This window comes from Fusarium phalaenopsidis (genome assembly GCF_050370095.1).
Source record: "Fusarium phalaenopsidis strain FUZ10S chromosome Unknown contig_32288, whole genome shotgun sequence".
NCBI classification, from domain to species: Eukaryota; Fungi; Ascomycota; class Sordariomycetes; order Hypocreales; family Nectriaceae; genus Fusarium; species Fusarium phalaenopsidis.
Window position 1 is genome coordinate 1572146 of NW_028145412.1, and position 25822 is coordinate 1597967.

At 50.6% G+C, this 25822-nt stretch overlaps 8 protein-coding genes and 1 non-coding gene across 9 annotated transcripts; 5 read left to right on the plus strand and 4 right to left on the minus strand.

Annotated features, from left to right (window-relative positions):
- Positions 1-2075: 2075 nt before the first annotated feature.
- On the plus strand, positions 2076-4056 carry LRP88_04095 (uncharacterized protein; the record flags this gene model as incomplete). Its single annotated transcript, XM_083240680.1, has 2 exons — positions 2076-2982; positions 3038-4056. The coding sequence occupies 2 exons, from the start codon at positions 2076-2078 to the stop codon at positions 4054-4056; spliced, it is 1926 nt and encodes a 641-aa protein (XP_083103970.1).
- Positions 4057-4792: 736 nt separating this feature from the next.
- LRP88_04096 (uncharacterized protein) lies at positions 4793-6008 on the minus strand (the record flags this gene model as incomplete). Its single annotated transcript, XM_083240681.1, has 5 exons — positions 4793-5118; positions 5175-5236; positions 5297-5414; positions 5468-5863; positions 5936-6008. 5 exons carry the CDS (start codon positions 6006-6008, stop codon positions 4793-4795), a joined length of 975 nt encoding a protein of 324 aa, XP_083103971.1.
- A 1095-nt stretch (positions 6009-7103) lies between these two features.
- On the plus strand, positions 7104-9001 carry LRP88_04097 (GMC family oxidoreductase; the record flags this gene model as incomplete). Its single annotated transcript, XM_083240682.1, has 2 exons — positions 7104-7184; positions 7280-9001. The coding sequence occupies 2 exons, from the start codon at positions 7104-7106 to the stop codon at positions 8999-9001; spliced, it is 1803 nt and encodes a 600-aa protein (XP_083103972.1).
- Positions 9002-10153: 1152 nt separating this feature from the next.
- On the minus strand, positions 10154-10250 carry LRP88_04098. The gene has a single exon. It is a non-coding gene; the product is annotated as a tRNA-Ala (tRNA).
- A 233-nt stretch (positions 10251-10483) lies between these two features.
- On the minus strand, positions 10484-12079 carry LRP88_04099 (uncharacterized protein; the record flags this gene model as incomplete). The annotated part of the gene is made up of 3 exons (XM_083240683.1): positions 10484-10557; positions 10608-11816; positions 11878-12079. The coding sequence occupies 3 exons, from the start codon at positions 12077-12079 to the stop codon at positions 10484-10486; spliced, it is 1485 nt and encodes a 494-aa protein (XP_083103973.1).
- Positions 12080-17866: 5787 nt separating this feature from the next.
- On the plus strand, positions 17867-18404 carry LRP88_04100 (uncharacterized protein; the record flags this gene model as incomplete). Its single annotated transcript, XM_083240684.1, has 2 exons — positions 17867-18196; positions 18252-18404. 2 exons carry the CDS (start codon positions 17867-17869, stop codon positions 18402-18404), a joined length of 483 nt encoding a protein of 160 aa, XP_083103974.1.
- Positions 18405-18927: 523 nt separating this feature from the next.
- Positions 18928-19665, minus strand: LRP88_04101 (uncharacterized protein; the record flags this gene model as incomplete). Its single annotated transcript, XM_083240685.1, has 2 exons — positions 18928-19223; positions 19272-19665. The coding sequence occupies 2 exons, from the start codon at positions 19663-19665 to the stop codon at positions 18928-18930; spliced, it is 690 nt and encodes a 229-aa protein (XP_083103975.1).
- Positions 19666-20680: 1015 nt separating this feature from the next.
- Positions 20681-22075, plus strand: LRP88_04102 (uncharacterized protein; the record flags this gene model as incomplete). Its single annotated transcript, XM_083240686.1, has 5 exons — positions 20681-20851; positions 20908-21009; positions 21079-21300; positions 21350-21492; positions 21544-22075. The coding sequence occupies 5 exons, from the start codon at positions 20681-20683 to the stop codon at positions 22073-22075; spliced, it is 1170 nt and encodes a 389-aa protein (XP_083103976.1).
- Positions 22076-23128: 1053 nt separating this feature from the next.
- Positions 23129-25077, plus strand: LRP88_04103 (amino acid/polyamine transporter I; the record flags this gene model as incomplete). Its single annotated transcript, XM_083240687.1, has 5 exons — positions 23129-23278; positions 23408-24053; positions 24108-24127; positions 24210-24539; positions 24589-25077. 5 exons carry the CDS (start codon positions 23129-23131, stop codon positions 25075-25077), a joined length of 1635 nt encoding a protein of 544 aa, XP_083103977.1.
- Positions 25078-25822: the final 745 nt, after the last annotated feature.

A 25822-nucleotide genomic window follows, 5' to 3' on the forward strand; every position in this document is an offset into this window, starting at 1 on the left:
CCCTTCACTTCTTGACAGAAACTTGAGGAGAGTAAGGTTAGCCAAGTATACAAAGCTGAAATTCATTCTGATCGTCACACTTTTGAGAGCACCAACGCAAGCCACTGCCATTCCTTCTTTAAATACGTTATTCACGCATCTTCCTGGTCCAGCCAAGCAGTCACTGTCAAACGGCTTAAGTCACAGAACGATTGCGACTTCGAACTAGAGGTCAACATTACAAGGGGATATACTGATAATTATCACAAAAATCCCATCTATCTTCTGACTACATATAAGAAACATGATAAATTCAACTTGATCTTCCCTTGGGCAGAGTATGACCTGCATGATTATTAGAGGCAGGTCAACCCAAACCCTTCGCCGAAATAACATCAAGACAACCTTTCTTGGTTGGCTGAGCAGTGCCGGGGTCTTGCGGATGGCCTTGCGTGTATTCATCGTTACCCCACGGCATCTTTCAGGTCACTGCTTCATCCCAACTCTTTCCCCTTGGCTTCATTCACTAAAGTCCCGACTCCCGACAGCAAGGAATTTTGTCAGCTTTTTGGTCGCCATGGCGACATCAAACCCGAAAATATCCTGTGGTTCTCAGGTCCTGGGCCCTTTACCGAGAATTACAAGGGAATTCTCAGGATCACCGACTTTGGCATTGCAGAGTTCAGCACCAAACCGGCTGTGGATAGGAAGCGAAGGGGTGATACCCCAAATTCGTCCACATATTGTGCACCCGAGATTGACTTTCCAGTTCAAGTCGGTGGTGGGCTCATCAATCCCTCATACGATGTTTGAGCTCTTGGCTGTGTGTACCTAGACCTCATTACGTGGTGGCTAGGCGCCTGATACCCGATCTGTTTCACTGGCCGAATAGCAGACTTCCATTGAGCTCCGATAAGTTCTTCACAGTCCAGTGGAACTCACACGCAGGAGGATGGGAAGCCCGGGTCAAAGACGTGGTCTCACAGGTCAGTATCTCCCAGACTATGCGAGTCTACCTGTAGATGGAGTTCTCGACATGTCGCGGAAGAATTGGCGGGTATGGCAGGCAAGCACCAACTGGCGTATCAGACCTGAGGCAGTTTTTAGGCTTTCCGAGTCCAAATGTGACAGGCATTAACTATTCGAGATTAAAGAGTTGTATTTTTCGTCTTGGCCTAGAATCCTAGATCTTCGGCTGTTTCGGGGCATCAGTGGCAGCGCTCCACAACTTGGATAGTCTGGAAGACACCCCATGGTACATACTATATTCCAATGCAGTCCAGTAGCAAAAGATTCCCAGTCTCACAACATAGATTGAAGAGGTAGATAGAGTGAGGGGATGTTACTCGCTCCAGCCTCGGCATTGTAATAGCCCCAGTTGAACTGTCAGATCCTGTGTGGCGGATGTGTTTATCACATGCAGCATGATTGCATCCGCACTATTGACGAGCCGAAGCGTCCCGATGCGACATGGCCCACAACACCGACATCCATAGCAGCATATATCCCGCATGTCCGGGATACCCGAACGAGTGGGATAGAGACACCTGTCAAGCGTGCGTTAGTGTGCACCGTTTCCTTGGTGAGTCGTTTGCGGGTAACGGTGGGGTTGCAGCGAATGCAACAATACAACTGCAGATATGCTGAAGAATGCCTGTAAGCGGGTATGTGTATGTACCCATGTGCCTTTTGCTCCTCCAGAGAGGACGACTACATATTGACGAGCAAAACTAACGTTCTTAGCTACATGTACGAATTCAAACTAACCATGCAATGGAGGCTCGCCTACGCTTTCCAAGATATCATGCCTCCCTGCGCCCCCTCTTCTCATTCATCCATCCCCTCACCTTACGCCAATCAGCCAGAAAGCTTACGGGGACTTATGTAGCGTGATATGGAGCCAAAAGACTGTGTTGAGGTAGATAAGAGGTAGCCTGGGTACCGACCGGGCGGTTCAAGCCTCTATGCCCCTTACTCGTCTTTTGTTGATTGCAAACTTCTAGAAGACCCAAAGAACCTCAGCCGTCAAGTATAGTAACGAGGCTCTATCCAGAAGCGTTCATTATTCTTCTCAGAGACTTGTCAAAACTGGCAACATGCGCGTTGCTGTTATCGGAGGCGGCCCCTCTGGCCTCGTCCAACTCAAAACACTAGCAACCGCTCATCAGTATTTCCCATCAACGGAACCCTTTGAGCTAAAGCTCTTTGAGTCCTACGACAAGCTAGGTGGTGTTTTCCTGCATCACGTTTATGAGGATGCCGAGCTCGTCTCCTCAAAATTCCTCACCAGCTTCTCTGACTTTCGTCCCCGACCCGAAGACGGTGACTTCCTCTCTTCCGAGCGGTACAGAGAGTATCTAGAGGACTACACTACACACTTCAACTTATGGCCATACATTCATCTCAGCACCCGCGTTACAGGCGTCAGGAGAGGAGATGTGAGCGAACATGTCGTCAGTTACATGGGACCCGATGGTCAGGAGATTGAATGGGAGTGTGACGCCATCGCCATTTGCTCGGGCGTCCACTCAAAAGCTCATATCCCGAATATCCCTGGCATAGAGAATGTCCCCGAGGTGATTCATTCACAAGACTTCAAGAAGCGTGAGCAATTTGGCACAGGAAAGACCGTCATGGTACTGGGGAGCGGCGAGACTGGCTGCGATATGTGCTACCTCGCCATCACATCCCCTACCGAGAGAGTCGTTTTCTGTCATCGCGATGGCTGGATTGGTGCTCCTAAGCGCGCTCCAGGACAGCGATTCCTACCATGGCTGCGCGGTGATCAAGACTACGACACACCGCAACTACCCATCGATGTCAGCCAAGTTACCCTTTTCGACACCATGTATGTCCATCCTATGGTTCGAGACACGATGATTGTTTGGGACTATTACCATTTCCTTGCCCTGCCTGCTGGATGCTGGATCTGTGGAGGCTCGAAATATGGCGTCGACCAGTATGTTGGTCAGATCTTTAGTGAGCGTTTCCACGCCTCGCGATGTAAGTCAACTTGGTACTACCCCCGATTGTGAGGATGCAGCTAATACCGTCCCAGTATTCTGGAACAAGGCTTGGCAACGTATCCAGAACAATGTCTCTACTCCATGGCGTCCGACCAAGTGGACATTGGCTACCCGTATCCGCCGGTTCTTCTTCAACACGGCCATTATCCCGGCCAAACGCACCATCGACGTTGCCCCTTTCCCCTCTCACATCACTCCAGACGGCATCGCCCACTTCCCTGACAACGGCCGCCCTGAGGCTAAGCGCATCCAAGAGTCCATCGTCAAGCCCGATATGATTATCTTTGCAACTGGCTATGTCCCCCACTTCCCCTTCCTCAACACCGAACACAATGCCGGTCGCCGTCCTTACCCCGTCTCCCGCGATGCCGACGTCCGCCAGGTCTGGTCCTCTAACGACCCTACCATCGGCTTCATTGGTTTCGTACGCCCCGGCTTTGGTGCCATTCCTCCCCTCGCCGAAATGCAGTCTATGCTTTTCGTCACCCATCTCCTCGGCCGCATCTCCCGCCCGCTGATTAAGGATGACGAGTGGCACTACCGTGTAATTCACGCACCCAGTTCCCGTGTCTCCTATGGTGTTGAGCACGACAGCTATGCTTACCAACTCGCCAAGGACTTGGATATGGCTCCTTCATTCACCGATATCCTCCGCATCTCCCTCCACACACCTCGCGGCTGGCGACTCCCCTATATCTGGGCCGGCGGTGCCAGCTTCAACGCCAAGTTCCGCCTCGTTGGGCCCTGGAAGTTTGACGGCGCCGCCGAGATCCTCACGGGTGAGCTATGGGAGACCATTTCCCGCCGCTCAGGCCTCTTCGGCAACATTCCCATGGTCGTCGTCCCCGTCATCTATCTTGGCGCTATCAACCTGTTCTACTTCATCTACGCCCTTTTCTGGGGAACTCTGGCCAGTATCGGGCTTGCTAAGGCTCCCGTCCCACGTAATGATGTTAAGAGGAAGTTTGATGAGCTGGCTCAAATCGAACACATGAAGATGAAGCAGGAGGCTGTGATGGCAGGAGATGCTAAGGTGAAGATAATGAATTAAGGAGACTATATGCCCTGCGTATGGGACCCTGGGTGATGGTGACAATGGAAACATGTGGAGGGAAATAAACTTGCATATCATCATGCTAAGCGCTAACAATTTGTGTGGTTGAGGCGCTAGGGGCTGGAGGTATTGGTCGCCATTTCCTCTGATTTTTTATCTTCGTTTTGAAGCGAGTATTTTCTTTTTATCTCGATGTTGGGTTTCTACTGTCTTCGGCCCTGAGTAATTAATTTCGTTCCTCAAAATCTATTTTCAATACCATGTGACCATGATTACTATTACCCTTTAAGCTTGCCTCAGGGTAGAGGAACTTTGCTATCCTGTTAAAGTCGAGGGCGTTTCAGGGGTCGCCCCTGGCCCTGGCAGGCCAGGGAGTGGTGCTGGCGGCTGTGGTTACCCCTTGCATAGATGGTGAATGAACAACAAAGATTCCTTGGCACCGGCTATGCCGGCTGGCTTTATTAGTTGTTATTTGAACAGCAGCGGGCGTTATGATTTGGGCAATCAGCGCGGAATTAGTATCCCAGCCTCAACTCACAACCAAGCAAGCGCCACAACTCTAGGTAGCCAGACCATATCATGCCCATATGTCACACGATGTATGCAGTGAACGATGAAGCAACGTCTTTAGTCAGCCAATAGCGAAGCACGAATATAACGAGCAAACCATTCAAGATAATTCATTAGCCTTTACAGAGACCTTCTTTTGGGCCTGCCTTGTATATCTACCCAGTCAAGTAGCTCTACCAATGGACTCTTTACTAGGGTCTTCCCTAACCCAGATATTACTTTGCATCTTATTTCGAGGCTCTAGTGGTATATCACTATTGTCGCTTCGTGATGGTGACGGTGCTCGTGGCGATCGGGGGAAGGTATCGTGGCGGAACCCGCTATTGTTATATGCCAGGTTGGACCCAGACTGGGCGTATGAGGACGCCACATTGGACTTGTTCTTGTTAAAGAAGTATCCGTATATCGATCGACTCAGGGCGAGGTTGGCGCCAACGATGCCAAGATACAACTCGAGGTTGGACCAGATGGCCGTGATGGCATAGACCCCTGGGGAAAGGCGGCTGTCAGTACTAGTTATCGAAACGCAGAAGGTTCCAGCTTACAACTGAGGTCTGATGTTTTAATGCCTAGAGACGCTGCACGGGCAATGCCAAAGCCGGTAGCGCTGTCGATCATGCATGTCAGTAAACTCGAGGCTGGACCGTGCCGCCATGCAGGGACCTACATCAAACCAAGGCTCATCAAGGCCCAAACGGAGATCTTCGTCTTCAAAGGAAGCCGGACTTTCCAGATGACGAGCATGGGTAGCAGGGAGCAGATGATGTCGGTGACGATCGAGTATGCTGCGCAGTATGGGTCAGCCGCCTATCAGTCTGTCTCTCGACGTGAGACATACCGATGGTCAAATAAATAGCGTAAATGCGAACCCGTGCATCCCAGCACTTCCCGGAACCTGTCCAGTACGCTTCCACAGGGTCGCATTCAGCGAGAAGAATAATGATGCATCCGAAGTTGGTGATGACCAAGCCCGCCATGACCGCCCAAGCGGACCATCTCAACCCCCTCGAATTCTTGATCCGCAGCAGGAGTAACAAAATGGAAACTTTGAGCAGACAGATGCTGGCGAAAAGAAGAATTTGGGCGACCCATCCGAGCATATTATTCTGTATGTAATTCTCCTTGGGGATGTACCATCTGTGTCGGCCGTTTCCAATGCTGATCTGGACGACCTGGGTTGCATATCGAGCGATTCCGAGAAAGGTGACAATGATCATGGTGTAGTCGTCCCATTCTAGACATCGTAGGGCTGATCGTACCCAAACGCGCAAGCCTGTCGTGATGATGACAAGCGCGATCAGCACACTAGAGACTCCGAGCAGTATGGGACCGACATTTTCGTCCGGCGGCAGTGGATCTGGGGGCGTTACAGCCGACATGCGTACTGTATTGAGTGCAGAAAGTAGCGAATGATCGCAGAAGAGGGAATAAGAAAGGAACAGACCAAAAATGCCGAGTCAATGCTCTAGTTAAGTAAGAGTGTACACCTATCCCACACGCCGCATATTACAAAACGGAAACCCAGTTACCAGGCCAGAAAAGGCATCTGAACATTTCAGCGGCGATGCCGGACCAGCCATGTTTCCCCCCAGCCGTCAAGTTGTCTCCTCCTCCGCCCGATGAGGCAATAGGGCTAGTGTCTGACATCTGGGACAATTCTGCAGCCACGGCTGTCCCAACTGATTGCGGGGGAGGATTACTATCTCAGTGCTCGTCGGACTCTTCTGCAAGGGCAAGGACCCTTGCTTGTGGCCTAAATGCAGGGGGTTTAGTGATGCCTTGCGGCGGCCTCCGTGGGGATGCTTGGATTATCCAGAGTATCTTGCTACTGAAAGAGCTTACCAATCACTTGGGCTTCCACCTTCCCAGAAATTTCTACATCTACTTTATCTAGGATCTGTAGCGAAAGGATCGAACGAGGTGTCTATCCCACATGGCTCATGCGTAGGTTCATCCCATCAACGACTTGGCCGCGTCAGAGGCATTTTCTTGCAGGCAGGGGTCCCGAAGCGAGGAATAAGGTTTGCAACGGTTAGCATAGAATGCAACATAGTGCCGGTTGCTATCAATGTCAAGAAGCTTTTGACAGGGATCTTGATTCGCCGTGACGGCCCGTCCCAAACCCCAAAGAACTAAACCGCCGGGCCTTTGCAGATACGAAAGGAAGGTGTCTTGGCTTCTTTACCCCTATTTGATCAAGTCCGGCACTCGTCCCGCTCGTGGCCTCACGTCAAGGGACAAGTGCACCATCCGCTAATTGTCAACTAACAGAGTCCAATTTCCCTAGCATGCGGCGACGGAGCCTTCCAGCTGCCCAGACAAGTCATGATTCCGGATGAACCGCAGACTCTACAGGGGTTCCGCAACCCGTTACAAATACGCGCTTCTTCCACTTCTACTCTCTTCGCCCCCACGACAGGCAAGTCTTGAATAAACTTTCCCATTGTCGGATCAACCCCTCTTCGGTTGCAGCCATGCTTGTCAAGTCGTATTTGTGGGTTGGCTTCTCTGCGGCTGCTCTCGCAGCCCGGCCTCAGCAGCAGGCATACGATTATGTGAGTCCAAAACTTGCCTTAGCCTACCTGCAGCATCTGCACCCGAGACGCAGGTGGCAAAGGTGACACATCTTGCTAACACTTGTGGCTTACAGATCGTTGTCGGAGGCGGCACTGCGGGAGTGGCCGTTGCCGCTCGACTGAGCGAAGGCCTACCCTTTTCCAGTATCCTCCTCGTCGAGGCTGGCCCCGCTGCCTGGGATGAGCCCAAGATCAACATCCCAGGCATGAAAGGTTCAACCCTAGCGACCAAATACGACTGGAATTTTACAACAGTTCCACAATCTGGTGCCAATGACCGCGTCTTCCCCGTGAACCGTGGCAAGGTCCTCGGTGGCAGCTCTGCCCTCAATCTGATGACCTATGACCGCGCTGCTGCGGCAGAGTACGACAGCTGGGAGGCCCTGGGCAACCCTGGATGGAACTGGAAGACCATGATCAAGGCGATGATGAAGTCTGAGACCTTTACCGGCAAGAACACCGACACTTACGGCTCTGCGGGTGTTGGTGATAGTGGTCCAGTGCAGGCCGTCATCAACCGTTTCATTCCCGACCAGCAGGAGACTTGGATCCCCACTATGAACAAGCTTGGAGTCAAGACCAACCTCGAGTCGCTGGGTGGAGACCCCATTGGTGTCATGTACCAGCCGAGCAGCATTGACCCAACAAGCTACAAGCGATCTTACAGCGCCAACGCCTATATCAAGATCGCTAGACCCAACCTACGAGTCCTCACAGACACCACCGTGGCCAAGGTGAACCTGGTAAGGAGTGGCACGCAGCAGATTGCCACTGGCATCACCCTTCAGGACGGGACCATCATCAGGGCGCGCCGAGAGGTCATCCTGTCAGCCGGGTCAGTTCAAAGCCCTGGATTGTTGGAACAGTCTGGCATCGGCAGCAAGTCCGTTCTCTCCGCCGCAGGCATCAAGCAGATCATCGACCTTCCGGGTGTCGGCGAGAACCTTCAGGACCATCTCCGTGTCATGAGCTCGTATCAGCTCAAGCAGGAGTTCACTTCCTTTGACATCCTCCGCAGCAACCCTGTCGTGGCCGCTGCCGAGTTGGCCCTTTGGAATGCCGGCAAGCGCTCTCTGTATGACTACACTGGCAGTGGGTATACCTTCACAACATGGAAGCAGGCTCTTGGTAGTGACCGGAACCTTGTCGCTCTGGCGAAGGAAGCCGCTGGTAAGGATGCCAGCAAGGTGGACAAGAAGAAGCTCGAGTTCCTGAGCAACCCTTCTATTCCTCAACTGGAGGTCATCTTCTCGGATGGTTACACCGGTGTCAAGGGCTATCCAGCTAGTACATCGCCCCTCTTTGGAAAGGGCTTCTTCTCCCTCATCGCCGTTATCATGCACCCTCTCAGCCGCGGTAGCATCCACATCAACCCATCCGACCCAGCTGGAAAGCCTGTCATCAACCCCAACTACCTCAGCAACGCGCATGACCTGGAGGCCGTTACGCAAGCCGTCAAGTACTGTCGCAAGATCGCCACTACAGAGCCAATGCGGTCGGTATGGGAGAGTGAGTACGAGCCTGGCCTGGACGACGTCAAGACGGACGAGCAGTTCAGGGACTATGCCCGGAGGACGACGCTCAGCATCTTCCACCCAGTTGGAACATGCTCCATGCTTCCCAAGGCCGATGGCGGTGTCGTCGATCCCAAGCTCAAGGTTTATGGCACCAAGAATCTGCGAGTTGTTGATGCGAGTGTCATTCCTCTGTTGATTTCTGCCCATATCCAGACGGCTGTCTATGGCATCGCGGAGAATGCGGCGAGACTGATTATTGCGGATGCCAGGGGTTATTAATTAGCAATTTATCCTAGCGAGGGTGATGAAACGTTGTTGTGTTTAGAACTAAATATTATAATAGCACGTTACTTTCTTCCGTTGACTGTTGAGGCTCGCGGAACGCACATTCCACAACGCGTCTTGGACTCGGCGGGCACAACTCCTCTGTAATAATCATATGGCAAGTATCCCTGGACGTTATTATGACCACGAACCTGTGTTGACTGGGACTCATCCCTCCTGTCGTTTCCAGCTTTGGGTGATGGAAGAATCTGCACCACTTTGATGATCGGAGCAATCTCCGTCTGACGCGCCTTGCGACGCGCCTTGCGACGCGCCATGCGGGTCTGCCTTTTTGGCAAAGCCGCTGTGACAGTTTTCTGGAATCACGTGGGTGGCCCGCCACGAAATACGAAGCACCTACAAATACATCCCTGCGCCACACTCCTTACCCTACACCCAAAAATTTTCATCGAAAGCACAAGTTCTCAATCTGCGCAGTGGCCTTCTTACGACTCTATAATAGCTACTGGTCATCAAAATGCTTTCTAGGTACTTTGATATTTCTTAAATCAGTTCCCTCGTTTCGTGAGGGCTCCAATCGTAAATTAAACATAACAAACCATTTCACAACGCTTTCTGTCCCTCCGTGTTGAGAAGTGTCCAATATCGAAATGACCTCCCGCGCTCAGCCCCTTAATAACCGATCAACCAACTCATTTCTCAGGACCGAGTAAGAAACTACTGCTTGATGAACCTATCTCAAGACAAACGCTTATTTCTGCAATTGTGCACGCCCTTCTGTTTTCCATTCAGGGAGAATGGGATCGGAAAGGCTATTCATTGGAGCGGCTGCGCAATTTTTGTGGGACATCCAGTCACGGCTAATGAATCGACCTACACCAGATCAAAGGTACAAGCTGTGTCTCAGAATTTAGGTGAGTTATCAACGTATTACTGATCACACCGAGGTACTTGCTCCAGGCTTTTCAGCCCGCCAAGCACCTACGCATGGTTCGCGTAAATATTTCCAGCAAGCCATGGAGCCTGGCTGCTCGGCGTATCTTATCGATAGGCGGGCGTTATCTCAACAGGGCGAAAAAAAAAAAAAAAAAAAAAAAGATCAAAGGACAAAAAGAAAACTTGCTGATGGATTCAAACCACCTATGATGGACGAACAGGGAATCGAACCCTGGACCACTCCCAATTGCTGGGATCGCAGGACGAATCATGCTAAGGGAGTATTATACCACTAAACCATTCGCCCGATTGAGTTGTTGTCCGAGGTTCTCAGTTTGCTTCATGATTCCGACGCCAGTGTGGACGCCCGTCGCAAGCGATGGTCGAATTGGCAGGAGAAACGGTTGTTTCGGATGAGATATCCCAACAAGAAGTCCAACTGGTGCCAAAAGATATAATTATCTGTTCCAGTGCTAGTTCCGAAAGAATGGCCATCTCCTTCTTTTCGCCCCTGCTTCTTTAGCACTACCACCTGTTGTCTTATCCTCCTTCTGTTCCCCCCTGGGACTTGATACGCTCGAGCTTGGCACTGTGATCCCAGTTGATCCAACTGACTCACTTGTGGCTGAGTTTGTGAGGGGGGCTTGCAATGTTCCATCGGCACTCGATGAAGATGCTTCCACATCCTCGTCTCGTTGTCGGGCGGTGGCTTTCCCTTCGCTCTTTCGAGACAGCATGGGTAAATGCCCAAAGACCACTGCTCCCTTTTCATCAAGATCGGCCAAGTGCACTGGTGTCATGCCATGTGGGACTGTGCGCGGCCATGACTTCTTGACAAAGAATTGCACTGGGTCGTGGCAGTCCTGGATTTCATGGTTGGTTGTTTTTGCAGCCGTCTTGTTGATGCACTCCGCCAAGCAGTTGCAGGGCCTGAAGGGGTGGCTAAAAGAGGCCCAAACAATCTTTTTGGCCATCTCGCCTTCTTTCAGGCCCGGGTCCATTCTCAGAAGGCGCTTTTCGTACAACATCTGTAGTGTCGATATGGAAGCCGCCATGTAGTCTTTGTCTTCAGGCAAAGACTTCCAGCCTTGACATAAGCTCTGGGGCTGGTCAGGCCGAATCAAATCACCAAACCCATTGCCAAAGATGGTGGTGACGCCAATCGAGGGCATGAAATCGGTCCAGCCGTGACCCCATGATTTTAGATGTTGAATCCGAGGAAGAATGGGGCCAAGTGGAGTGACAGCATCTAGAACGTCGAAGCCAACAATCTCGCGGCGGGGGTCCAGAGACTGCGAGATCCTTATTCCCTCCTGCGAAGCGGTTTTGGACTGCCTATCAATCAGGAGCTCGATAGAATGAAGTACCTCCTTGACACGCGTCCCGAAAGTGGCATACTGTACCTCTGGCGCACCCGTTGGCCCTCGTCGCTTGTCGACAATGTAGATATTCAAGTCGAGATTGTCCCAGCTCTTCAAGGTCCTGAGGGCTGCTTGCCGACCTGTGACCCCATCCCACTTGTCCTTGAGCTGGGTCGGATCGAATACCCAGTCATAAGTGGAATCAGGATCGTTCTCATCGAGATGAAGTGATATCCTAACAAGATGAAGCAATGCAGAAGCACCATCAACAAGCCATGTACGGCGACTTGATACATCGTGAAAAGCAATGGGTTGAACTCCAATCCACTTGAGAAGGCTGGGATAGTCCTTTCCACGCTGGAGCCAAAATGGTTGCTCCTTGGAGTTGATCTTCATGCTGACACCGCCTAACACGTCAGCCCCGGCCTCGAAGTATAGTCTGTCAATAACGATTGAGCCTGGTGGTTTTTGGAGTCCTGATGATTTCACGTCATGATTTGCCAATGCGCCTCCTGCTACCTGTCAATATGACTGACCAATATGGTTATTTTGTGGTGTTCTCAATTCACTTACCGCACAAGTCTGTGGCTGCTGCACACCACCCGACAACGTGACGCTTCGTTTCCAACATTCGAAGAGAAATGCCCTCCAAGTTCCCACTATCCAACTCATCGAGCCTAGGGTCAACATATGAGATCCTTTCGTCGGCTTCACTACTAATAAGAAGATGCCAGATGATGATATCGGCAGCCCCAAGAGTAGCGACGGCAAGCATGTTGAACCCTTTCATGATGATTCTTTGGTCGCATCGCACGACCTGATTGGACCCGATAATGGTGGCTAATTCAGTCAAGGACATTTCCAGGCCTGTCTTGGGGATAGATCGCTTGAGGATTGGAAACCCTTTGACTAGGACTGGGCCGCAAAATAGGTTGCCCCAGCAGAGACCGGGCTCCAGAGACGGATCCGCTGTACCTGCAAACTCGAATTTAATCTCGCAAGACGCAATCATATTCCTTGTCCCGGTTTCCCTATTTTGGGGAAGTAAACGGATGCCGCGGACACGAGGAATGTAACTCATAACCCGCCCATGCGTGATTGACGGCCGTAAAGCTGAGGCCAACCAAGAAAGTTGCTCGCCTATCTCGGAAACGAAGTGGAGGCCGCCAATCGCAGTCAGAGAGAAGGATGATTCCGGGTGAATGATAGCGCTGAGACTTTTGAGGCCTCGCTGACGCTGGCCTTCAAGGGGCTGTGGTGTCTCATCTAAGGCAGAATTAGAACCGAGAAAACAACGGTGGCATTCCGAACTCACATGAACATTCTTGGCCTTCAGGAAGTGACACTAGCTCTTGTAACAGAGTGATCAGAGATTGTCCGGATTCAGGCCATGTTTGATTCATGTAATCCGCCGCTGTCAAAGCCTGTGCCTCATCCCATGAACCGACCAAGCATAGTATTTTGGGAAGAGCCTCTTCGTAAGGGATATTGGTGCCCAAGTTACGGAAGAAGCGAACAGGGTTCCAATTGAGGTTGAATATCATGGTCACCATGGAGGGCCGCGGCCGCACTCTGCTTTTCAGGGGGTATCCTCGAACCCGCAACTCTCTCCGAATGGTTTTTCCGATTCGTGCTGCGCCATCTTCATCTCCAAAGGACAACCGATCATGATGAAGGATCTTGGCTAACAGCCAGTGATATGCATCTGACTCCTGAACAGACTCCATGTATTGGGCTGATGGCGACATTTCCGTAGTAGATTCTGACTGAACGCCACTCACCCAATCAAGGATCGCATCACTAGGCTTGCTGGATCGTTTGGGGCCTGGCAACCCATCGTCACCTAGTAACTCTTGGTCCGTCTGGCTGGATGCCATCTCGGATGGAGCGGAGACTAACAGTTGGACGATCTGTCTATGATCCAACGAGTCAACTTGAGTTAATTTGGCACCTTCATGCTTGAACTTACTCTTTGTGTCGTTTGATTATGGCCCCTGCCTCCAGCCCGCAAGCGCTTAAGGACTCGTCCTGCAGTCTACATGCAAACTCCTTCACTGCGTTACCAAGGTAGTCTACAGCCATACTCTTGCTGCATGTGCTGCCAAGATTGCTCTTGACATCCTGGACAAGCTGTTGGACAAAATGTTGCTCGCTTGGCTCCATTGAGCCATCCCAGGCAGAATCGACAGAACAAGTGGTGTCTGCGTCAGAGTCATCGTGTGAGGGCGGTCGCATCTGTGTTGACCCAAAATTTTCAAACCGATGAGACAGTTGAGCCTTGAGAGAAGAACGAGGCATGTGGGATTCTTTCTGTTTAGTTGCTTCCAATTTCTTGGTAGCTTTGGGCTCTTTTCTATCATCCGGTTGGGATCCAAACTTGTGATCTTTTGTCGTAGGTAGAACATAATCTGCATCGAGAGGGTCTTTTATGGGCATCTTAGGAGGAGTTGATTCGGGTCCCCAAGGTGCAAGTCTCCGAGTGTTTTCGAATTTTCGAGAGAGGACGGCGGAAGGGGAACTCGGTTGGGGGATGGTGTGAGATTCAAGGCCTGAGATTGACGAAGTCCTGGGAGATGTTTCGGCTTTGGTCCCTGGAGCGGCTGTTGGAAAACCGGTGAACTCGGAGGATGCGGACTGGGTCTTGCGTACTTGGATTCCTTGACCAAGGCCCTGGCAACTGCAGTCTCATGAGTATATTAACAAATTCACTGTGCCGAAGATGACGTACCATACAGAACAGTAGAGCAGCGACGCAGAGTTGGGCACAAATTGCTTTTCGCAGGTTATGCTACCAGACGTCTCAAATGTTAATAAAATCACACCGACTTATGGTTGAACAAGAAAATAGGCATTCTAGAGAAATGGGAGACGTTGGTATGTGTATGGCGTACCAGTATGTCGGAGAATATTGCTGGGGTCTCCATGGCTCTGTTGGCATTTCCGCAGGCACTGATTGATTTAGGTAAGGTTGAACTGGTTGCATACTCGCGCCACCCCAACTTGGGGTAATCTCTGGCATCTTCCAAAGCTCATGTGAATAATCAACGAGGCCGGCTGGGGCTGAGGGTGGCGGATATAGCGGTGTTTGCATCATGGAATCATACTGCATCGGCGAGCTAGGCATTTGGGAGTACGGCATTGGAGAATAAGACATGGCCGAGCTAACAATCAGGACAATAAGATTAGCTAGTCCTGCACCGTGAGCAGTTGGACAATTCAACACCTACCCCATGGGCGACGGCTGTGCGGCTTGTCCCTGAGCCGGCTCATGCTGCTTTGAGTCAGGTTTAGATCTTCGGCCCATTCCGAATTTTTGAATGGCGAGCAGAAGACCAAGGCTGGAAAGGTTATGGAGTTTTCAAAGTGAATGAATTTGAGTGAAGAATGAGAGAGGGGTTTTCTTGGTCCTGCAGCAGGAATGCCTAATGAGGCTGTAGCGTGGCTCAGCTGCGCCTCTTTGTCTTAGGGAGGCAATAGAGTGTCTGAAGTCAACCGCAATTGGCTAGGCATGATGTATCACACTACCTATGGGCACACTCAGTAAAGAGAGATGGGGTGAGAAACGAGGCTGTGCCGAAAATTTCTTGCCTGTTCCTTGATTATCAACATATTCTGGGCAGGGATGATGGCCCCAATGGTGCGATGAAGCTTCAGCTGTGCAACTCTCACTAGCGAAGAAAGTTGAAGATGACATTGCCAAGCTTGACCTGTCGCGAATTCGAGTTTTGATGCTAGATATTTGCATAACGTAGGTCACCCAGTAATTGGACTCCCAGCCGCAGCGTTTATGCCGGTTTCCCTTCTATGAAGATATCATTATCTCGATCTGTGATTGGAGGTTTTTGATGCCCTCACTAATAATGGTTTCCACCATCACGGCTTCTAGGCGGCTTCTAGGCGGCTTCGAGGCGGCTTCGAGATTCGTTGACTGGGCCGAACCTTATCTCAACTACAATTAAAGGGCATGGGAACAGCTGTTTGTCAAGTTGATTCCGCAATGTAAACTGGACACAGGCTACTGGTGTAGCTCACTAGTCAATGAGGGACAGAAATTTGATGTAGTGAGCAGGCTCTCATAACACGAGGATCAGCAACATTTAGGTAGGGAACAACGAGGAAACTTCGGACGGGGCTGCTCCTGGATGGTTTGGTAATGATACAAGTTTGAAATGTAAATTAATGAAATAGAGCGAGGCTAAGGTAGTAAATAGTCACACAGTAGAGAAGCGCAATGGAAACTATCTCGAAACGGTAGCCTCGGGGAAGGATTGTCTGCAGGAAGGCCGTGCCTAGATTTTCATTCTGGCTGTCAGGGAAAAGATCTTCCAGATACTGAGTCTCACTTGCAATCAGAGTATTGCTGGGAAATGGTTCTTCCTCATTTGAATGACCCAAGTCTTGTCTTGCAGCGGACCTGAGATCCCGTCTCTTTTTACCTTCTCTCAACAACGCGCTTGTTGGCTTCCACATCCGTTCGGTTACTCCTTCCAGTGTTCTGTCTGAGCCATCAGGGGGATACATCGCCATGAGAAACTTCTTATCTCCCTTGGAAAGAACGTAACTGGCTTCAAAACACGTCATCGTGCTATGAGTGTCACCTTTACAAACGGTGCAGTGCATGGTGGACTTCGGATCATAGAGCATCAGGGAAAAGATTCCAGACTCCTCCATCATACGCACTTGTGTCTCGAATTGATCATGAGTCCATCCAGTTCGCTTCTCAATGAATTGATGGTTCCAATTGATCTTGCAGTTAGGGTGACAGTGCACGTGCTTTAGACCTAAGGCATGGCCAAACTCGTGCAGGATTTCCTTTTGTTTTTGGTCTATGTCTCTCTGAAGTGGGACACCCGGGCGGTTTAGTGACATTTTAAGCCGTAAAGTTGCCACATTATGGGGAACAGGGGTAGCCATGTACCCATCGGTTGACTCAGATCTGGTTGTGACCTCAACTCAGATGTCGGATGGGGTAGAGTCACCGTCTTGAAGGAACTTGAACCGGATCCCCATCTTGATTGTGTTGTAGTGTTCATTGATAAGGTTGATGATGGTGTTCTTTTCCTCATTTGTTCCGTTGAGGAAGGATACCATGAGAACTCGTTTCTGCAAAGGCCAGAACCAGTCATGATCGCGGTAATCAGTAGATGGAGCCTTGCCCCAATCATACGTTGGGAACTTGATAGGAAGGAAATCTCCCTGGAATCTCAGAACGTCTGTCATCGAAGATACAACCTCCGTGGTATTTAGTGCGGGGGTTGTTTAGTCGCTCGTTTTAGCTAGGGTTGGAAACTATTCAGGAATGAACATGAAATGGGGGGAAAGACTGATTTATACACTACCAAGATAATTTGATGCGGAGCTGAACGAGAATTAGCAATAAAAACGGACGTCTCATAACAGTGAACAATTCCAGACATTTGCTCGCCACACCCGTAGCCTTCCTCGAATCATATAGTGCATTTCAGGGGTTAGTCGTTGGGTGGACAATATGTGAACAAGAACCGCAAGAATGATTTAGAAGATAGCCTTTGAGGAATAACTTCACCCTTATTTGTGTAGGCGTTGGGTATTGGAAGACAAAGAAGACAGACAAACAATAGTAATGCATACAAAGAAACAACATCCTGTGCCCTTCTCGGTACTACTTGTTCACTTATTTACAACTGAAAACCTGGCACAATAGCAGACGAGAGAGTTTTGAACACCGTATTGGTGCCATATTAGATTCGGTGTCGCTTGATATACCTAGCCAAAGGAATTAATTTCTCGTCACATCAACGGCCCGTTGCATGCGCCGCGGAAGATATCCAAACAGCGGCAGACAGTGCCGCGCGACGGTGATCATACTTTAATTCTAATAGCAAGAAAAAGTCCAGAGTAAATGCCAAGAATCAGGTTTACCCCGGAACGATGATGCGACCTCCCAGGCTCAGCCTCCCGCTTCGGTTCCATCCACAGCAACCCCTCGGTTATGCTTATACACCGTAGTGTAAGCGTCGTTTTTGGATGTTGGTATCCCTAAGGTATAACCGATGGATGAGTTTGGTGTCACGCGCCGATCTGCAACTCTGGGCTTCTTTCATGATTGGCGCCCGCGCTGTCAGACTGCATATGTCAGATTATAGCATGCTGAAAGGGGGGGAAATCTGACCCTCTAGATGCGACATCCGATGTTTATCAACGGAAGGAGTCGAGCTCGGAAACCTCGGGCAAGGCGATAGGCTGGGGCTATAAATCGACGGTCTATCATCCCTTTTGTCCTAGGCTTAAACAGCAAGACCATGCTTAACCAAGACCATCTTCTGTGATGCCTTTTCCTGATCACGCATTTGAACTTCAAGGGGGGTGTAGATGCAAGGCAGTGAGATTCAAGGCCTCGGTGCCTCACTTTGAGGACCGCCCTCTCAGTCCGTACAAGACTCCAGGTCTCGATCTTCCTGATTCAGTTCAGCCTCGATTTCCCATGTCTGTGGTCTGTCACTGCGGTGGCTGTCGTGCTGCAACAGCTCAGATAGGTGTCTATGGAATGCCCACTCTTGCTCCGACTGTCAGCATCTCCATCTTGGCTCCAAAAGCTGGATCGGACGGTAAAGCTGCTGCTCCAGTTTCTGACGACGAGCGGACTTGGACACCTTGGGCTTCAATGAGCTCCAAATTTTCAGCTGATGAAGCGTCACCTCTGAAACGTTACGAATCTTCGCCGAGCCGATGGCGGTACTTTTGCGGAGTCTGCGGTTCGCCTATCGGATATGAAGTCGATCCTACCAGTCTCCCTGCTGAACTCAACTGGCCTCATGTGGTGCTTCTCTGGACTGGAGCATTGGACCGCTCTGTTCTAGAAAATGACTGGGTTCGCCCAGACCACATAATGTTTACATCGCTTGGAATCCCGGTAAGTAGAAATACGCCGAAGGCATGTGAAGATTGGCTGTTGACCTTTCATCTAGTGGGTTCGCGAGCAGGTCAAGAACGGTGTCCAAGATGCTCAAGAGCACCCATTCGTTCTCGTCGACCAGCCAATGGGCAAGGAATCTATCGAGAAAGTTCTTCCCTTGGTTCGTGGGACCGGTATCCATGACGAAGTCACCATTTGGGAATGAGGGTATGAAGCTGAATGTTGAGGTACGAGCCTAAGTTTTGCAATTACGTACTTCTCTTCAAAAGGGAGAAGTATAACAATTCAGGTATCAAAAACCAGTTTTGGATGACACGATTTATGTAACGTGGTATCTGGAAGCGAAAAAGGTAGGGTTGACGGGGATTGCTTGATTATGATTGAATTGACTTTGGGAAACAATGATTCTGGAACGTGTGGATCAAACACCGTTGTGGTGTTAGAAAAAGTGCACTAGCAAAGTTAATTATATAAGGAAGACGTAAGAAGCAAAGAACAGAACTTCATGCACAAATAAAAAAGAGGAGTTGACTAAAAAAAACAGGGGTGATCGAATTTATGTTATTAACTCCCCGTACCCTACATCCTTCTGATGGAGCACCAGAACAGATCTAGAACACCAATGATCAGTCAATCAGCATGGCCTCGCATTCTAGAACTACGCTGAATTAGGTAGGTCACCTAGAAACCCACATGTTTCTTATATGTTCACAAATTGGCGATTAATATCACTTCCCAGCGTATGTCTTCTCACTACCTCCTCCCACGAGCGCGCGGTCCATGCGCCCACCACTTCGGCTCTTCTCTGTGAGGGCCCGAGCCATCGGGATGATTCCAGATGCAGGCTCACCCTCCAGGGTCTGTTCAATGAAACCGAATTTCCGGTAAAGGAATGAGCCGTCCTTGCTTGCATCTACGTAGAGCTCGGCACCATTTTCGTCTGCAAGATCGCAACCCCATTTCATGAGCATTGAGCCGGCACCTCGTCTTTGATACTCGGGATGTGTGACGAGAGTATCAAGATCTAAAAACAGTCAGCATAGCCTCCCTCAACGAAAGAAAGAACTCCCACAGTAATGCTTTATCTTCCCAGCCATCACTCCCTGCCTTGAGTTCTCCAGGCTTTGAATGAAATCCTCAATCGCTTGGAGAGGCATGTCCGGGTTCCAAGCAGGATATCGAGGTCCTCGCTCCTCCTGTGTAGCCGTGTCCCATTTCGCAAAAGCAGCTATCCGCGGCCGACCCTGGTGATCCTTCGAACTGGGGTCGATAACTTTGATATAGTGCTGGTAGGTCTTATTGGCAAGATCCTCGCGGTTGGCCTCATCCCACCACTTGCGCATGCCTGGAGTATCGGGCCACAAGTACCGCACCCCGGGGTCTGTGAACCCGGCGTACCATAACTCAGTAAGCGCAGGAACGTCTTCCAGAGTTGCTTTCTCTAGTACCAAAGCGTTCGACGCCATGTTGACAAATTGCACCGTTCACAATCGAAGGAGTATTGCTCTGACGGTGATGTGACAGAATCAAGGTCGTTTAAAAAGGGGGAGCAGTTTGGCCGAGTTCGGCGAATTGACGCATACTTGGAGCGACACTATTAACAATAATGGATCCTTCTATGGTGCTGAGCCACGTCACAAATGACTCTTTCTTGGTAGACAGCGGAGATTTTTCAAGCCTCATCCTTCGCTTCGGTAGAGTCACCTCCTACCTTCCTCTTGGAGAATCGGGACGTAAACGAGGGTGATAAGGGATGCGACAACCATGGCGTGCATGCGCCACATACTGAGCCGATAAATGAAGGTTTGAGTTTGGTTTGCAAAGCAAAACTGGCCATGGAACCAACGCGAAAAGCCTGAATGGGTAAAGCAAGGGCCCAGGGGGGCATTTCGTTTGATTTAGCGCGTCTCGCATTGACGGCACATGCAGAAAGATGCATATGTCTGTTGGTCAACGACGTGTCGCTGGTAAGCGGGAGTTACATTATCACGTATCTCTCCCTTGTCATTAAGACCCTGAACCCGGCAACCGGGGAGCAGCAAGGACCGCCCGGTGGACTCTGCGGCAGATCCATCACCAGTCTGGAAGCTGGATTAAGGCCCATCTGCCGGGATGGCCCTGTCACGGGCGGATCGGGGGCCTGTCGATCCCGCCTGAGCCGAGACGCTTCAGTTGAGCGGATGTGCGGTGGGCCGTTACGGTTAATTTTTGCGATTGGACGGCATGTGCCTGTCAAGTGTCAAGGTTAAAGGAGGCACGTCTTGGCTATCACACGGTGCCGGTACCCTGTGCTTGGGGGTTGTTTTCCCAGCTGTCTGGATTGCGAGAAGTAGTGGTTCGTCTTTTTCAGCAGAGATATTCCTGTGGCTGGCGGATGATTGACCAACAGGCGAAAAGACCTGCCATCCCTTGAGTTATTATTCTGTGGCTTCAAATCTCCGCTGCCAACGCTGCGAGTCTGCAACTTGATGCGCCCACACGATGATTCTGCCTCGCGAGCATGAGACGCCCTTCAACAAGGCGCCGTTGATACGGGCCGTGACGGCTCTGCTCATGGTTATTTCGATTCTATCGGCCATTACCCGCCTGGTGACCAGAATGGCAACGGCGGGCAACCTGAAGCTCGACGACATGCTCGTCGGCGCCTCCACGGTTGGTTCTACACCTCTTTTTTTTTTTTGTTGGTTGTCGCTTGCTGACTGCAGAAGATCATGGCTATTGCGCAGTCGATCGCCGTCATTATCCAGGGTGCGAACGGACTGGGGAAGATGCAAGGCCTGTCCGCCGATCAGGTCTCGTCAATCTTGAAGGTACGGAGTAATTATGAAGCATCACCGACTGGACAGTCAAAGCGCTAACAAGACATGTCTGCATCACAGGCGCAATACACATCGGACGTACTGTTCATTCTCACATTGCTCTTGGCAAAGATCTCGGCTACGAGGACCATCTGGGGCATGGCTCCTCGAAAGCGTCGAGGCTTGATCTGGGCCACCGAAGGCTTGATTGGTGTCTGGGCATTATCGTCGATAGCAGCTTCATTTTTCCAATGCTCTATCCCAGAGCCTTGGGACTACATGAAAGGCCAATGCTTCAATCGGGTGCGTCGCATATCTTGCTGGGAGAAACTGCATCTAATGACCACTACAGTACGCTTTCTGGGTCTATGTTGATGCTTTAAACATCATCACCGACCTTGCTATTACCTCCATTCTCGTCGACATGTTCATTCACTTAAAGACATCGGCCGCCAAGAAGACGTTGGTCATTGGCGTCTTTGGGTGCCGCACATTGTAAGCAGCCTCACTCTTGGCAAAAGTACAACACTGACAAAGGATATAAAGCATTATTCCTCCTATCATCTGCCACATGTACTACTACAAGGCCGCGACCGAGTCTAACAATCCCATGTTTGACATGTGGCCGCCGACAATTATAACCCAAGTCATTCTGTGCATGAGCGTCATGGCTACGTGTATTCCCTACCTCAAGCCGTTCCTCGACAGTCTTGAATCGGGACAGATGATTGCAGGAGACCTTCGTGGAGCGAGCAGCAAGGGAAGCAACAGCAGAAGCAGAAGCGGACCAAGTGGCTACGCTTCAGCTTCGGCCCACACGAGCCGTCCTCGAGACAAGTCCGCAAGGGGAATAATGTCGGTCGCTACCATGGCTACAAATGCTTCTTATCGGAGACAGAATTACGAAATGATGGATATGGGCAAGTCTCGCGACCGGGGAAACAAGGCCACCGTCACTGCAGCTTCTGAGGCCAATGGCTCGTGGGACCGCCATAGCCAGACAAGCCAGACAGTGCTTGTCGAGCAGAGTTGGACAGTGGATGTACACAGGGAGCGAAGTGGCACCACAGGTGCTTGATCGAGATTTAATATACATAAATCGACAGCTTGTGGAGAGCCTATTTAATTTTGAAGACATGTCTTAGGCAAACAGGCCCAAAACTGTCAAATCAGACAAGCACCCGTCGAGACTCGTACTGCAGCTTCTTCCTTGGGCTCGCAAAGTTAATGGCGCAGTGTCAAAGAGCAACACGGACGCTCTCAGTGGACCGTAAAGAAACGGGGACATTAATTGCGCGGACAGCGCGGATCACTAGATCCATGTGGACACAATCTCCTCCCCGGGAAAAGTCAAAATTGATGCAGGCAAGGAATATTCTGCTCCCATCGTACGAGGGCCACACGGTGTCACTCCCGGTGACAGGGGTTTCCCGTCCAACTAGGCCGACGCGTTCCCACTACCGCTGTTACTATTCCCGATCGATTATGTTATCCATGGGGTTTGTCACGGACCTCGGAGATCATATGCGGGCCCCGTAGCGATACGACATCTGTCAGTAATTTCTGGCCTGCCCACAAGTTCCATTACATCTCCGGATGTCTCGATCTAACGAGGTCCATCCCTGGAGTTTGTGCATGGACGTAGTGCACGGTATATCTACAAGACAGCAAACGATCCTGGCAGGGGTGAGGGTTGCACCGATGCAGCAGGGATCGGCTCCTGGTGGATGAGGCAACATCTCTCCCTTCGGGTGATCCAGCATTTCTCGGGTGAGCCCAGGGGTCGAGTCGTCCAACGACCAACCGTTCTTGTCGTATCCTGCAGAGGAAGCCGACGAGAAGCAGCGTTGGCCGAGAGTGAGTTTCACACTCTGCTACCGGGACTGTTGCATCGTTGCATCGGCTGCATGAACACGCGCAACCGAGCCAGGGGATGACTCGCCACGTTTTCTGCATGCCCAACGAACTTTATTCCCTACATAATAGATTACCCCCGTGCAGTTGTTGGCTGCAAGATCTTGCATCAGCCATCCCCTAATCTCCCACTTTCCTCACCACGCCGTCTTTTGGTGCTCACCACGGCTGTTTGTTCTCTCTCTGATTGACGTTGGTAACGCGCTCGTTCGTCAAGATGGTTTTTAAACGCGATAGTCAAGAGCTCGACGACGTGACCCCAAAGAAGTCGCCAGAACAAACGTTCGAAAATGTCTCGGAGGAGGTTGACCCCGACGCCTTTGATCGCTCTCAACTGGCTAGGCTGGGAAAGAAGTCGGTTCTCAGAGTAAGATTGAATCAACCATTGTTGTTGTTTATCACATCACCTCTCTTGGTAGAGAAGCTTGAACCATACAACACCTTATCCTCCAACCGACATCGATGAGAATACTAACCAAGAGTCTTTTCTCCACAGCGCAACTTCCGTTTCTTGACCATCCTGGGTTTCAGCTGTGCTATTCTCGTAACATGGGAGGGTACACTCATGAACTTTGCCCCCGGCCTGTCAAATGGCGGTGCTGGAGGTCTCATCTACGGCTTCATCTTCGTCTGGATCGGCAACATCAGCGTCTTCTCGACTCTGTGTGAACTCGTCTCTATTGCGCCAACGTCGGGTGGACAGTACCATTGGGTTGCCATGCTCGCTCCTCGATGGTGTTCCAAGTTCTTGAGTTATATCACCGGTTGGTTGACTATTGCTGGCTGGCAAGGAACTTCTGCTGCCGCCGCCTTTCTTACCGGTACTATGATCCAGGGTCTCGTGACATTCACCACTCCCTCATACAACGCTCAGACATGGCAGGGAACGCTGATGCTCTGGATGTGTGTCCTGATTGCCGTCTTTATCAACACTGTCGTCAGCTCCATGCTTCCCAAGCTGGAGGGAATGATCCTCATTCTACACATCATTGGCTTCTTTGCCGTTCTCATCACTCTGGTCACTTTCGGTGCGCACGGTGATGCGAAGAGTGTCTTCCTCGAGTTCCGAAACGAAGGCATGTGGCCTACCCAGGGTCTGTCATGGTTCGTCGGTCTGCTCGGTTGTGTCTTTTCATTTGCTGGTAAGCTTTCACAACCATTCTACCATCTTTTACACAAGTTCTAACATTCTTTAGGTGTCGACTGCTCTTTCCACGTAAGATTCCCTGTTCCCGTATCCAATTAGACACTGGTATCGACAAACTCATGGAAATATGGTTACTAACTGGAGTAAATAGATGTGTGAGGAAGTCAGAAACCCCTCTGTGGCTGTTCCCCGATCCATCATGACCAGTGTCTGCATCAACGGCGCCATGGGTCTTGCTATGATCATCGCCATGCTCTACGGTGCTACTGATATCGACAAGGCCATCAACTCCCCGACTGGCTACCCTTACATCGAGATCTTTTATCAGGCAACCGGTTCCAAGACTGGTACCGCTGTTATGACGTCCTTGATTATTGTCATGACTCTATCCGCTATTGTCGGTGTTATCGCCGCCTCCTCTCGCATGTTCTGGGCCTTTGCTCGAGACCGTGGTGTGCCTTTCTGGTCTACTGTCTCCAAGGTTAGTTTCGTCTACCTCTGTGGGTATTCTCGAGACTCACCGCAATTAGGTTGATCCTCGAACCAACGTCCCTGTCTGGGCCATCACCGTCACCAGTGTCATTTCGTGCCTCATCGGTCTCATCAACATCGGTTCCACCGTCGTCTACAACGCCATCATCTCCGTCGCCGTCTCTGGCCTATACTCTTCCTACCTCATTTCAGCGTCTCTCCTGCTCTACCGTCGATGCGGCAAGGGCTACAAGATGCCTGATCCCAGCGCCCTTCCCGCCCTGGCCGACACTACTGCTGGCGAGGGTCAGACTCTGGCTTGGGGTCCATGGCACGTCCCTGGCATTTTCGGCATCATCAACAATACGTTTGCATGCCTTTTCATGATCATCATCTGGTTCTTCAGCTTCTGGCCCCCTCAGACTCCTGTTGACGCCGCCTCCATGAACTATTCGTCTCTGATGACAGGTGGAGTTACTCTTCTTAGCATTGTATACTACCTTGTCTGGGCCAAGAGGGAGTACAAGGGACCTCAGATGGAGGTTTAGGGCAAATCATTTCCAATCATAGCATAGCATAGCATTGTGCAGTTAGTCGCATCTCGCCGGTCAATACAAATGTCTTTACTGGATCTCGTTGGTCATATATGCGCAATTAATCGCCAAGTCGGTTTGTTGAAAGCATTTCTTCTATCTAAAACGAGGCGACATATTGGCATTCCCCAAAATCTCGAGCTAGAGAGGAGGAATGCTGCGGCGCTTAATCCACCACCGGCCAGGTCGTGATTCGTGACACGAATGGTCTCGAGATGAGGGGAGCATTGCAGGTCCTTTGTCGGAACAGGGCACGGACTCCCCTCCCAGAGTAGCCTGTGTTTATGTTCCGAGCATTGAACTCTTTGGCCTCGTACGGCGTTCATGGGCTCTTCCAATGGTCACTTTTCTTTGTTTCTTTATCCTATGTCGACTCGAAGAAAGAGATATACAACGACAAGCGCTAACCTACGCTGTTCTGTAGCAGGTTACATAACGACAGCTCTAAAGAGAAGCCGTTGATGGAACAGCCGTAGGTTTTCACGACGTTCCTTGTGGTACGAACAATGGCCTAAAAGGCCTGTTCGTTCAACAAACGACATGGCTCCACGCCATCAGTTTCTTTTGTAATGACACCAGGCTCGATGGTGGAGGGGCTCTTTAATAGGACCTCAACCCCCTGTCTTTATGAGCTGTGGAAACCGCGAACAGATGAACCTATTCTAGAATGAGAAATAAAATCACTAGTTCACTCACAAGT